At 47.6% G+C, this 14,853-nt stretch overlaps 1 protein-coding gene across 1 annotated transcript; it reads left to right on the forward strand.

The window, feature by feature from the left end:
- Positions 1-1,009: 1,009 nt before the first annotated feature.
- LOC120999283 (zinc finger MYM-type protein 1-like) lies at positions 1,010-3,005 on the forward strand. The gene is given in 2 exon segments (XM_040430154.1): positions 1,010-2,311; positions 2,313-3,005. Coding segments are annotated over 2 exon segments (1,995 nt in total).
- Positions 3,006-14,853: the final 11,848 nt, after the last annotated feature.

Genomic DNA, 14,853 nt, shown 5'->3' on the forward strand with positions numbered 1-14,853 from the left:
TAGCGATGCGCCAATGTCAGCACTACATAACAGTATGTTTCTAATGTTAGTCCCTGCAGCCGTTTTTGTTAAAAAAGCACTTTTATTATATGCTAATGAGCCTCTAGGTGCTATGTGGGCGTAAAATCAGCACCTAGAGGCTCCGTCCACTCACCCTGTATTCTGCCCAGGTCCTGTGTTGTGCCCGCCCAGCTCTTCTTGATTGATGCCACTGTTCCCTGCGTCGTTGGCGAAATCCCGCGCCTGCGCCGTTCACTTCGGTCTTCGGCGCAGGCGCAGTGAGTGAATGATGCGATCCTGGTGCCGGCTTCCTCACTGCGCCTGCGCCGACTACGTCACAGTGAGGATCGCATCATTCACTCGCACTGCGCCGAAGAACGAAGTGAACGGCGCAGGAGCGGGATTTCGCCAACGATGCAGGGAACAGTGGCATCAATCAAGAGGAGCTGGGCGGGCAGAACACAGGACCTGGGCGGGATAAAGCGTGAGTGGACGGAGCCCTCTAGGTGCTGATTTTACGCCCACATAGCAGCTAGAGGCTCATTAACATATTATAAAAGTGCATTTTTAACAAAAACGGCTGCAGGGACTAATGTTAGAAACATACTGTTATGTAGTGCTGACATTAGCGCATCGCTATATCAGTCAGCTACATAACAGTATTTCTGGTGGTAGAAACCCTTTAAAATGGCCCTAGCCCAATGATTTTAGCATAATTCAAGTTGCCTTCCCAGCCTGAGCCTGCTATTATTTTCTGTCTGCCGACACAAAACAATCTGGAAGTGCTCCTCCTGAGACCGAGCTCTGGATCCGCCACTGCGGGTGGGTGCTCGGCAACCCCCCCCCCCCCCCCCACAAAGTTAAACCAAACGACGGTGTATGATATGGTTTATCCATACCATTAGCAAAATATGAGAAGCACAAGAGACAAATTATATGTTTTCATGCTGTCCTTTTTTCAAATGGATTTCAGAAAGCAAAGTCTGAATTCCTAAGCGAATATTCCACCATGCCACATGGAGTGCATAAGTCAAAGAGGCCAAGTGGATTCCAGCAAAGGAGAACAAAAGAGGCAAAAATTCAAGCAATCAAAACCCTTGCTGGATCCATGCTCAAGTATGTCAAAAGACCAGATGATGGCCAGGGTTCATCAAAAGACACTCCGCCAATTGATCAAGCTGATTCTTTTGATGCTTTTGCTAGAAAGCTTTCTGCAGAGGAACAAGAAGTGGAAATGGCAGAATCTGAAGAAGAGCGAGGAGGGAAAATAGAAGAATTTGAAGCAGAAGAGCAAGGAATGGAAATGACAGAATCTGAAGCAGAAGAGAGTGCTGAAAGTGACTCAAGCCATAGTCCGTATACTATGAAAGACATGACTGCAGTTACGGAGAAAGATTTGCAAATTTTATCTGATGTGTCCTTCTGGGAGATACCGGTTCCAGATCATTTTCGGGTAGAAATTGTGAAAAGAGGAAGTGCTTCTTTCCAGAACCAAGATGGTCCTTTTAGTGTCACCCAAAGGCCAGATGAAAAAGCTGCATCAAAGGGAGAAGTGCGCCAACTTTCAAAAGTGTGGTTTTACAAGATCATGCCAAATGGAGAGAAAATTCTGAGGACATGGATGGTTTACTCACCTGTCAGCGGGAATTTATATTGCTTTTGTTGCCGACTCTTTACCAGCTGTACTACAGATACAACATCCAAATTTGTCACTGGGTTTCAGAAGTGGTGGAAACTGAGCCCAAAGGTATATAATCATGAGACATCCGAAGAGCACTTATACTGTCTGGAAAAGTGGAAAACTTTGGCAGCAGGACTGAGGCTGCATGAAACCATTGATGCCCAAACTATTTCTACGATGGAGACTGAGAAGAAAAAGTGGAGGGACATTTTGCACAGATTGCTGGATATTACATTGTTTCTTGCCAAGCAGAATCTGGCATTTCGTGGTCACAAGGAAGATGAGTCTTCTTTGAATAAAGGAAACTTTCTTGAGATGGTTGAGATGCTTTCCAAGTATGATCCGGTACTGAAGGAACACCTAATTAAGTTAAAGCAGCACACCTGTAAAGTTAACATGTCTGTCTCCTATCTTTCTCCACAAACTCAGAATGAGTTTATAAGTGTCCTGGCAAATCATGTGAAGGCGAAGATTGTAACGGACATAAAGTCTGCAAAGTACTTTGGCATCATGTTTGACAGCACGCCTGACGTATCGCATACTGATCAGATGTCTGAAGTGATCAGATATGTACACATCACCAACAGGAAAGTTGAGGTAAAAAAAGTTTTTTTAGGATTTTTCCCTTTAAAGGGGAAAAAAAGCTGCTGACCTCAGTTCTGACATTCTTCAAAAATTAGAAAGTGATGGACTCGACATAATGATGTGCCGCTCTCAGGGTTATGATAATGCTGCTACTATGGCTGGAATCCATGGAAGTGTACAATCCATTCTGAAGGGGAAAAACAGGAAGGCTATTTTTAATGGATGTGTGGACCATTCCCTTAACTTGTGTGGTCAGCACTCTTTTGCTCAAAATGCATCTTGCGTGACCTTTTTTGGAACTCTGCAGACAATGTTTTCTTTTTTTGCTGCTTCCACCCATCGATGGGATGTGTTAATTGACCATGCTGGAGTGTCAGTAAAAAGACTATGCACAACATGCTGGAGTGCTCATTATGCCGCAGTTAAGCCAGTAAAAGAAAAATTTGACATGTTCGTGTCGGCACTTGGAGCTCTTTGTGAACCATGTGAAAATATGGACACAAGAGGAGCAGCACAAGGTCTTCTACCTGCTGTCTGTGACTTTACTTTTCTATGCTACCTGCATTTCTGGTCTGATGTACTGAGGGAAGTTAATGATGCACAGCAGTACCTGCAGACTAAGGGCTTAAGTCTCGATAAAGTGGTGACAAAGCTTGAGACACTAAGACTTTTTCTGTGTGAGGAGCTCAGTCACCTAGTTGAAAATGCAATTCAGCAGGCACTTTTAAAAGCTGATTAATATGAAATTGCAGTATAGAGAAGAACCAGGTTCAAGAAGAGGATGGCAGGGGAACTGGCAAGAGATGCTGGAAGCCCAAGTCTGCAAGAAGAAAATAAGAGGGCGATGTTTGAGTGCATTGATCGCTTTCATTTGGAACTCCAGACCAGATTAAGAGCCATCATGGAAGTAGCAGGCATGTTTGAGGCTGTTCAAGCAAAGAGTCTCATATCTGCCACTGAAGGAGAATTAAAGGTGTCCATTCCAAAACTGACCAATTTCTATGATGAGGTATCTGAGAGTGAGCTGTTACTGGAGATACCAAGGTTCAGAAGACACCTAAAAGCAGCAAAGTTGGACCTAGAAGAAGTCAAAGATTGGGCAGCTTTACAAGTTTTGACCTTCATAGCTGAATGGGATTTTATTGAGTCTCTCCCACACCTTTCACTATGTCTGAAATTATTCCTCACAATCTGCGTATCTGTGGCTTCGTGCGAGAGGAGCTTTTCAAAACTTAAACTTATCAAAAATTATCTGCGATCTACAATGGGAGAGTCTAGGCTTTCCGATCTTGCACTGTTGTCAGTTGAAAGCGAATTAGTGCAAACCATTGATTTCGATGAAGCAATTAATAGTTTTGCAGTTTTGAAGGCCAGGAAAGCAAAGTTCTGAATTGATTGAGATGTTCTTTAAGTGCACTTGTATTTGTTCCTGTTCAATTTTCTGTTATTTAATTATTTATTTATTTATTAGTCATGTTGAATTTTGTGTTATTTAATTATTTATAATTTTATCCTGTTAAATTTTGTGTTGTAAAATGTTATTTGTTCAGTAAAGGGGTTGGATTTAAAATAAACGTTATTTTTTAAAAGCATTAACTTTGACTTCTTTCATTCTTTCAACATATTTTTGGTTATATGACTAAAAGATTATTGCTCGGGGGGGGGGGGGGGGGGGGCAGGTTGGGGTGACACCATTTTCTACCGCACCGGGTGACACCAGCCCTAGCAACGCCACTGCTGATAGCAGAGCAGAGAGAAGTGACAGGACAGAGTTTAGATTACAGGTTGAATTAACCCTTTAGGGTCAAATTGGCTTCTCAATGAGATATATATGTTAAAGGCATCCCTCCTTCTGTCTCATTCAGTAGCTATATAACTATTGAGAGAGATGTATTTTTTTAAAATACATTTACAGATTTAACCCTCCATTTTAATTATATTATTTACCCCAGTGTTAAATTCACCCCCCTGGATGCTTGATTTTTTCCTACAGTGGGGTAGATAATTACACACAGGATTTTAAAGAATAAACTTCCTGACTCAGACCAAGAGCCAACTCAGCGAGTCAGCAAGTCAATGGAAGCATCCGCGCATGCGCATTGCGCAACCTAAGCTTCGGTTCACTTGCTTCTTGTCAGCTCAGCGAATGAACCGAAGATTCGATTCATGAATCGGATCATTTGAATGAACTGATTCAAATGAACCGATTCATGTGAAAGATCCGAACTTCCCATCTCTAGTTTACTCGCAGTAAACCTTTCCGGCAACCTGTAGCAGTGTCCCCATCTCGGCGTGTGCGCACAGTGCAAGAAGAAGCCGATGCCAGCTTTTCGCAACGGCGCATCAGGCTGAGCCTGTGCGCACGCGCAGGATCTCAAAGCGGGAGGAGGGGGAGGGAGGGAGAGGCGGCACTGAGGAGTAGAAGGCGGCGCTGGGCACGAACGGCGATGCGTGCGGCCGGGCACCATGCATCCACAGACCTCCCCTGCTTGGGCACCTTAATTTAGTGATTGACAGGTTAGTAAAACCAGTTTTTCCGCAGAATAAAGCCACAAATAGCTTTTATAAGGCCACCTTAGAAATCAGAATGCTACCCTGGACATGAGCATATGTTTAGCTCACAGGGCTTATAGGTGGTGACAGAATCCCTTTAATCATATACATAAATATGATCATTTGGGGCAGGGTAATGAGCCCAGTCCTCCACACATAGAGTAAAGTGTGCAGATACTGCATAGGTTTGGAAAATGTAATAAAAAGTTTGTGAAAGAAAATAAAATAAAACCTCCCTGAAATGAGAAGTGCACCTCCCTGAAATTAGTTTTTGCAGGTTGGGATGTCTGATCTCTGGAGTGGGGTGCCTTTGGCTGTTGACCCCCTCGTGACACTCTGTAGGTAAATCTGCAAGGAGTCAGGGTGCTCTATGAGTAGTGATGGACGAATATCGTCCGGGACGGTTCACAAACGCGGGCCCCATTGACTTTAATGGCAGGCGAACATAAAAAACCTTCAGGTCATATTTGTAGCCACCAAATACTTACTAGAAGTGCACAAATAGTCCCACAAAATAGACAGTGACATACCAGAGGAGGATCATTGGCAAAAATTCACACAAAAAAATATGTATTTTAATGAGGGGCCATTTTTTATGCGTCTTAAAGGGAAAATCTCAAAAATGTTCCCTGCTGGAGCCTAGAAAAATTTTAGGCCACAGGAGTACAGGCCCCAAAAATTAGGCATTTACCTGACAGAAAAGAACTTGTAATGATGTGGCTGGAGGTACATTAGGCGGTCACTGGATAAAAATTTTACTGTAGGCCAGTACAGGCCTAAAAAATTAGGCATTAACCTGACAAATAAGAACTTGTGATTATGTGGCTGGAGGTACATTAGACGGTCACTGGATACAAATTTTACTGTAGGCCAATACGGCCCCAAAAATTAGGCATTTACCTGACAGAAAAGAACTTGTGATGATGTGGCTGGAGGTACATTAGGCTACTTTCACACTTGCGGCAGAGAGATCCGGCAAGCAGTTCCGTCGCCGGAACTGCCTGCCGGATCAGGCAAAATGTATGCTAACTGATGGCATTAGTAAGACTGATCAGGATCCTGATCAGTCTTAAAAATGCCTGATCAGTCGAAAAAATGCATTGAAATGCCGGATCCGTCTTTCCGGTGTCATCCGGCAAAAAAAAACGGATCCGGCATTTATTTTTTCACCATTTTTTCAGTCTGCGCATGCGCATACCGGAAGGACGGATCCGGCATTCCGGTATTCTGGATGCCGGATCCGGCACTAATACATTCCTATGGGAAAAAATGCCTGATCCGGCATTCAGGCAAGTCTTCAGTTTTTTTAGCCAGAGATAAAACCGTAGCATGCTACGGTTTTCTCTTTTGCCTGATCAGTCAAAACGACTGAACTGAAGACATCCTGATGCAAACTGAACGGATTACTCTCCATTCAGAATGCATGGGGACATACCTGATCAGATCTTTTCCGGTATAGAGCCCCTATGACGGAACTCTATGCCGGAAAAGAACAACGCAAGTGTGAAAGTAGCCTTAGGCGGTCACTGGAAAAAAAAGTTTACTGTAGGCCACTGGAGTACAGGCCCAAAAAATTAGGCATTCACCTGACAGAAAAGGCCTTTTATGCCACTGTATATACATAAGACAAGGACTATTTTTTGTTCTGAGTGGTGGCAGGTATGTGTGGGCTGGCATGAGGAAATTCAATTACACGTGGTCGTCACAGGTGTTGAATTCCTCTGAGATCCATGCCTCATTCATTTTTAGAAATGTGAGGTAGTCCACACTGTCGTGAGATAGGCGAGTGCGCTTATCGGTCACAATCCCCCTGCTGCGCTGAACGTCCTTTCGGACAGGACACTCGACGAGGAGCAAGCCAAGAGTTCCATGGCAAATTGTGCCAGCTCTGGCCACAGGTTAAGCCTGCACACCCAGTAGTCCAGGGGTTCCTCGCTTCTCAGAGCGTCCACATCAGCCGTTAACCCGATGTTGTCGGACACCTGTCGGTCTAGGCGTTCCCTGAGGCTTTCGATGAGTTGGCTGCAAGAATGATCTCATATCCGAAGTGACCAACACATCTTAAAACCACCGACTTCTTTCAGGCGCTGTAGGATTGGTACCCGCACCTGTTTCGCTGTGGGTGGAAATTCCTCTGTCAGCGCCCGCAGCAACAGAATGCAGCATCTCTCGCAGCAAGGCCTGAAAATGCTGCATTCTGCCAGCCCTCTGTGATGCTGGTAACATGTCCGCCATTTTGTGTTTGTACTGGGGGTCTAAGTACATTGCCACCCAGTACTGTTCCTTGCTCTTTATGCTTTTTATACGGGGGTCCCTCTTCAAACACTGAAAATTGGAAGTGGTGGAGCGCCCTGGCTCCAGCTCATCGCCCAGGAGAATGTCGTCCTCAGTCTCCTCCCCCCAGCCACGGACAACACCAGGGATCCCCGAAAAGTTTAAAGTCCCCCTCAAAGCCTGCTCTTCTTGCTCCTCCTTCCCCCAGCCACCATCCTCCTCCGACTCCTCTTCAGACTCCTGCTGACTTGTCTCAGATGGAGTAGCCCCCCTTGGGAATTCATTCAGCATTGCAACTTTCTCATCTTCCAGCTCCTGCTCCTCCACGACTTGATCAATGACACAACGCAAAGCACGCTCCAGAAAGAAGGCGTAAGGTACCATGTCTCTGATGGGGCCCTGGCTGCGACTGGCCAGATTGGTGATCACATCAAATGGCCACAGAAGTCTGCATGCATCGCGTATGAGCAGCCACTGGCGCAGTGAAAAGAAACCAAGCTCCCCAGAACCTGTCCTGCTGCAGAGTTCGTACAGGTAGTCGTTAACGGCACGTTGCTGCTGGAGCAGCCTATCAAGCATATACAAGGTGGAGTTCCAGCACGTTGGGCTGTCACAAATCAGACGTCTGATGGGCAAGTGGTATCGCCGCTGAACGTCAGCAAGGTGAGCCATGGCCGTGTAAGATTTTCTATAATGGCCAGAGATTTTCCTGGCCTGCTGCAAGACGTCCTGGACCCTGGGGTATTTGGCAACAAATCGCTGCACAACTGAGTTCAGGATGTGTGCCATGCACGGCACGTGTGTCATTGTGCCTTGTTTCAGCTCTTAGCAGATTGGCACCGTTGTCGCACACCACTTTACCAACTGTCAAATTGAGTGGGGTTAGCCACTGATCGGCCTGTGACCTCAGAACTCAAAGCAGTGCAGGACCGGTATGGCTCTTGGCTTCCAGGCACAACAGCCGCAGCACAGCATGGCAACGTCTCACCTGGGACATCGAATAGGTTCTGGGGAGCCTGGGGGGTGCAGCGGAAGAGACGGTTGCAGTGGAAAAGGAGGAGAGCCGAGGAGGAGACGGAGGATGGAGTAGGAGGAGGAGAAGAAGAGGCAGGCCTGCATGCAATCCGTGGCGGTAACACCAAATCCACACGGGTGCCACGGGTTGCATGCTTGACAGCCGTCAGAAGATTCACTCAGTGGGCAGTAAAAGTTATGTACCTTCCCTGCCCGTGTTTGCTAGACCACGTGTCTGTGGTCAGATGTATCTTGGCACCGACACTGTGTGCCAGAAATACATTCACTTGCCGCTGAACATGGCCATATAGCTCTGGGATGCCCTTCTGGGAGAAATATTTCCTTCCGGTGACCTTTTATTGCTGTGTGCCAATGGCCACACATTTTCTAAAGGCCTCCAAGTCCACCAGTTTATATGGCAGTAGTTGGCGGGCTAGCAATTCCAACAAGCCAGTGGTCAGCCATTGAGCAAGAGGGTTATCCGGCGTCATCAACTTTTTACGTTCGAACATTTGGGCCACGGAAGCCTGCCTTTTGCCAGATGAACGCGACGACGACACGGTGGAAGGTGGAGTGTAGGACAAATGGGAGGAGAGAGGAGAAGGAGAAAAGACAGGACGTGGAGTGCCGGGAGTGTGCTCCCACTAGGCTCGGTGATGGGAGGCCAGGTGCCTTCTTAAGGCGGTCGTCCCTAGGTGAGTGTTGGGCTTACCGCGACTTATGCACTGATAGCACAGGCTGCAGATGGCAACACTATTGTCAGCAGCTGGCATGTTAAAAAAAGCCCACACTGCGAAGCCATGTGCCGACGTTCTGGGAGCGCCAGATGTGACCGTGCATGGTGGATGGCTCACTCCAGATACATTTGCAGTCTGCTTTTTGCCTCCTGTGCACTGCGAGTTCTGCCTGTTTCTCCTCCTTCTCCTCCCTATCTGCTGCTCCATCTCTTCCTCTGAACTCCCCTCCTCTTCCTCTCTTGTGGGCACCCACATAACGTCCATCGACACGTCATCATCGTCACCTTCACCACCACTGACATTAGAGATCTCAGAGTAGGCAGCAACAGCGGGGACCACCCTCGTTGGGCTGATCTGGGTTCTGTCGTCAGACCACTGGGTGGCGGCCGTTGCTACCTCCTCTTTCTCATCCGATGCCAAGAATGGCTGCGCATCGGTAAGGTCTGGGAATGGATTGGAAAATAATTCCTCTGACTCGAGTGGAGGGGCTATGGTGGTGATGGTGGTGTCTTTGGGGTGCACACAGCAGAGAGTGAGGAGGGTGCTGATACAGAGGATGAGGAGGGTGCAGAAGCGGAAGGCTGAGTGAGCCACTCAACCAACTCTGGTGCGTCCTTTAATGTAATCGCACGCACCTTCTCCAACTTCCCACTTACGCTCTGGCCTGGTGCACCTGCCCGACCCTACCACCCCTGCGGAATGGCCTGCCTCTTCCTCTCCCTGTCATTTTCAAAATGACCCTGTGACAAAGTCCCTATAGAAGAGTAGTATTTGTGGAAGCAGGTATATCGCAGGTCTCAATCAATATTTTGTGGAAGCCGGTATATCAATCCCCTCTATTAGTATTTTGTGGAAAAAGGTATATAGAACCCAATAATGAGTATTTGCTGGAAGCTGGTAAATCAAACCCCTTAATCAATATTTTGTGGAAGCTGGTGTATCGCAGGCCTCAATCAATATTTGGTGGAAGCCAGTATTTCAATACCCTCTATCCTTTGTGGAAACAGGTATATAGAACCCAATATCGAGTATTTGCTGGAAGCCAGTAAATCAAACCCCTTAATCAATATTTGGTGAAAGCTGGTATATCAATACCCTGTATCAGTATTTTGTGGAAACAGGTATATAGAACTCAATAATGAGTATTTGCTGGAAGCTGGTATATCAAACCCCTTAATCAATATTTGGTGGAAGCTGGTATATCGCACCCCTTAATCCGTTTTTTTGGGGGCAACAGGTATATCACACCAGTTGCAATTACTTATTTCAATAGCGTTTGTCCCTCTGTATAGCTGCGGTATCTCAGCAGCACCGCACACAACTGCTGCACAATACAAATGCACTATAATATACTTTCTATGTTAGAAGGTATTATATAGGTATATCACACCCCTCAATCAGTTTTTTTTTTCGGGAAGGGGGGGGGGGGGGCAACAGGTATGTCACACCAGTTGCAATTAGTTATTCCAATAGCATTTGTCCCTCTATCTAGCTGCAGAATCACAGCAGAACCGCACACAACTGCTGCACAATACAAATGCACTATAATATACTTTCTATGTTTTAAAGGATATGATAAGTATATCACACCCCTCAGTATGTCACACCTATCGATAGCACACCTATACCAGTCCTTAAAAGAACTTTTGTGGCCCTATTAGCTAGCATTTGGTGTCACTAACAGTCTGTCCCTGCTCCACACAGCAACCTCTCCCTACACTGGCAAAAATAGAATGTAAAATGGCTGCCAGATTGGGTTTACTTATAGGGTAGGGGGGGTGTCCATGTGCTGAAACATCTCAATTGGCTGTCCTGTCCCACCTGATGGATATGTCATGGGTCAAAGTTTGGCGCTATGCAAAAAGATATGGCGCGTGCAGGGGCGGACTGAGAACCCTCAGGGCCCCTGGGCAAAATAAATCAAGGGCCCCCTTACAGGCCCCACCCATGTTCTGCTGCAAGCCGCACCCTTGTCACACCCTACACAATCTTTAATAAGATTTCAAAGTTAAAGTGACACAAAAGGCACCCAGACCACTTCAGCTCATTGATGTGGTCTGGGTACAGTGTCCCTTTTGCAAATCCAGCTGCAATGTTCTAGAGAAACTGCATTGTTTACGTTCCAGCAATAAGTCCGCCTCTAGTCGCTGGCAGCCACCTGAGGGCTTCCTGGAGTAAAACAGACCTTTGGTCCGGTATCTGACGCTGGACGTCCTCACACCCTGCATGATGACCTCCAGGGTCAAATTTTTCCCCATAGGAAAGCATTGATTCAATGCTCTCATATGGGGTGATCTAATCTCAGCGTCCATTAGTGAGCCTCTGTTAGAAGCAGTGTGGGCATAACTATTGTGAAGGGGGCACATATCTGGGCATAACTACTGTGAAGGGGGCACATATCTGGGCATAACTACTGTGAAAGGGGGGGAGGCCCTTCACAGTAGTTATTAATCCCTTTCAGCAGTCTCCCCTTCAGTGAATGGGGGACTGCTGAAAGGGGTTAATAACTACTGTGAAGGGCCTAGCCGTCTGGGCAACCCCACAGATCATCCCCCCACCCACCTTGTACTTGTTCCACTGATCTCACTACTCCTGTGAGACCTGTGACCTACAGCGGCAGGTCTTGCGGGATCACGCGCTGCAGGACGGGATTGGCCACCGAAGTGACTCAACTCATTCCCACGCAGCCCACAAGTAGCAGAACAATTACAAGAGGGGTGGGGAATAGCCAAATAAAAAAATATTTTGAACCAAAAGGTGTTATGGGGGATCTGTGGATGGCACTGTTGTGGGGGGATCTGTGGATGGCACTGTTATGGGGGGATCTGTGGATGGCACTGTTATGGGGGGGATCTGTGGATGGCACTGTTATGGGGGGATCTGTGGATGGCACTGTTGTGGGGGGATCTGTGGATGGCACTGTTATGGGGGGATTTGTGGATGGCACTGTTATGGGGGGATCTGTGGATGGCACTGTTGTGGGGGGATCTGTGGATGACACACTGTTGTGGGGGCTCTGTGGATGACACACTGTTATGGGGGGATCTGTGGATGACACACTGTTGTGGGGGGGGCTCTGTGGATGACACACTGTTGTGGGGGGGGGCTCTGTGGATGACACTGTTATGGGGGGCTCTGTGGATGACACACTGTTGTGGGAGGGGCTCTGTGGATAACACACTGTTGTGGGGGGGGGGCTCTGTGGATGACACACTGTTGTGGGGGGGGGGCTCTGTGGATGACACACTGTTGTGGGGGGGGGGCTCTGTGGATGACACACTGTTGTGGGGGGGGATCTGTGGATGACACATATATAGCAGCATATACAGTGTCATCCACAGATCCCCCATAACAGTGTCCCTGTGAGTGAATGATCCCCAATACACTGCGCATGCGCGAAAAAGACGACTTGGCGCAGGCGCAGTAGAGGTTAACAAAATGCAAACAAAAATAAAGGTTAACAAAATGCAAATATCTAGACCTCTTCAGCACCTCTGTGACGTTTAATTGACAGTATTATGTCTATATCGTGGAAAATAGTTTTAAGGAAATGAAATAAAGATTTAAAATTTTATATTAGTCAGCAGTTCAAGCTAGACATAATGCAAAACTATCTCCCACGATATAGACATAATACTGTCAAGTAAACGGAACACCGGCATCTGTTTCTGTAATGGCAGCGGGGCCCAGTGCAGTCACTGTATTCTATTACACCGGGCCCCGCTCACTGTAATACTAATATTCCGATGTGAACAACTTGAAATCCTCTGCGATCCTCTCCCTCTCCCTCTCTGTACTCACAAACTCAGTAGCAGGCCGGGCGGCAGCGCAGCTCACTGACGTCACACGCCTGCTCCTCCCACTGTATGAATGAAGTAGGAGGAGCAGGCGCGTGACATCAGTGAGTTGCGCTGCCGCCCGGCCTGCTACTGAGTTTTAGAGATGGGAAGTTCGGATCTTTTTCATGAATCGGATCTTCGGTTCACTTCCTGAGCCGGCAGAAGCAAGTGAACTGAAGATCAGTGCGCATGCTCAGCTCATCGAATCTTCGGTTCACTTGCTGAGTCGGCTCTCAAGTGAACCAAAGGTCTGGAGGGACTCGCTCCTGGCAAACACAGCTCTGCTGCAGTGGTGCAGACTGATGTAATTACACTGTATAGTTATTGCAGGGATTTAGATAATGGTCTAAGAGTTTATTAGTTAAAAGAATCAAATGAGTCAGAGATGTGTCACCGAGTCCCTGCCAGGCTTCCTGCTCTGCTACATTGCTGCAAGCACCCTGTACACACACAGCACTGCTACATTGCTGCAAGCACACTGTACACACACAGCTCTGCTACATTGCTGCAAGCACCCTGTACACACACAGCTCTGCTACATTGCTGCAAGCACCCTGTACACACACAGCTCTGCTACATTGCTGCAAGCACCCTGTACACACAGCTCTGCTACATTGCTGCAAGCACCCTGTACACACACAGCTCTGCTACATTGCTGCAAGCACCCTGTACACACACAGCTCTGCTACATTGCTGCAAGCACCCTGTACACACACAGCCTGCTACATTGCTGCAAGCACCCTGTACACACACAACTCTGCTACATTGCTGCAAGCACCCTGTACACACACAGCTCTGCTACATTGCTGCAAGCACCCTGTACACACACAGCTCTGCTACATTGCTGCAAGCACCCTGTACACACACAGCTCTGCTACATTGCTGCAAGCACCCTGTACACACAGCTCTGCTACATTGCTGCAAGCACCCTGTACACACACAGCTCTGCTACATTGATGCAAGCACCCTGTACACACACAGCTCTGCTACATTGCTGCAAGCACCCTGTACACACACAGCCTGCTACATTGCTGCAAGCACCCTGTACACACACAGCTCTGCTACATTGCTGCAAGCACCCTGTACACACACAGCTCTGCTACATTGCTGCAAGCACCCTGTACACACACAGCTCTGCTACATTGCTGCAAGCACCCTGTACACACACAGCTTTGCTACATTGCTGCAAGCACCCTGTACACACACAGCTCTGCTACATGCAATACTATACCCCCCCCTCCCGACGGACTTATCAGGAGACAGGGAGCCGCAGAGCAGGAAGCCTGGCAGGGACTCGGTGACAGTCTGTGACTCATTTGATTCTTTTAACTACGGTAATAAACTCAGACGATTCTCTGAGTCCCTGCGACTCCTCCCCCTGTGCTGTGAGTCAGTGCTGGACTGCTGGCTGCCTCTGATTGGTTGGAGGGTGGGGAGAGGCGGGGCTAGCTTCCACTGTCGGCTCCTATTACACTGCCTGCTGCTGCCTCTATGCTACTGAGTTTGTGAGTACAGAGAGGGAGAGGGAGAGGATCGCAGGGAATTTCAAGTTGTTCACATCGGAATATTACTATTACAGTGAGCGGGGCCCGGTGTTATGTTATTCTGGGGCGGGCCCCCATCCCGGCCGGGCCCTTGGACCATGTCCGAAGTGCTCGACCGGTCAGTCCGCCCCTGGGCGCGTGCGAATATTGCCATATGTTTGCAAAGTTCGCAACGAAAAAACCACCAGGTGAACCGCAAGGCCATCTCTACTCCCCAGTAACTTTATTTCATGTAAACAGCAAATCACAAGGGGGGTCTCACTGCCTGATGTCCACCCCCCAATACCACACTGCGATCAGCTTGCCATTGACCATGCAGACTTCTCTATCATAGGGATCAGGCATCGCTATTCTCTGGATTGATGGATGTCTGTATTATATCCACAAGACTGGGTCATCCCATGGTTCAAGTGAACTGAACTTAGATCACCCCAGGGTTCAGCAGTGGGTCACTTCTCAGCCTCTAAGAAATAGTGTTGCATATTCCGTCCCCCCTCTATATAGTGTCACACACTCTGTGCCCCTGTATATATTGCCTTTTTCCTGCTGTACCCCCTGTATAAAGTGGTTCTTCTCCTTACATATTACAGGCTTGGACTACACATGTGTCGTTCAACACTGCACCT

The sequence above is a fragment of the Bufo bufo genome, chromosome 4, assembly GCF_905171765.1.
Source record: "Bufo bufo chromosome 4, aBufBuf1.1, whole genome shotgun sequence".
NCBI classification, from domain to species: domain Eukaryota; kingdom Metazoa; phylum Chordata; class Amphibia; order Anura; family Bufonidae; genus Bufo; species Bufo bufo.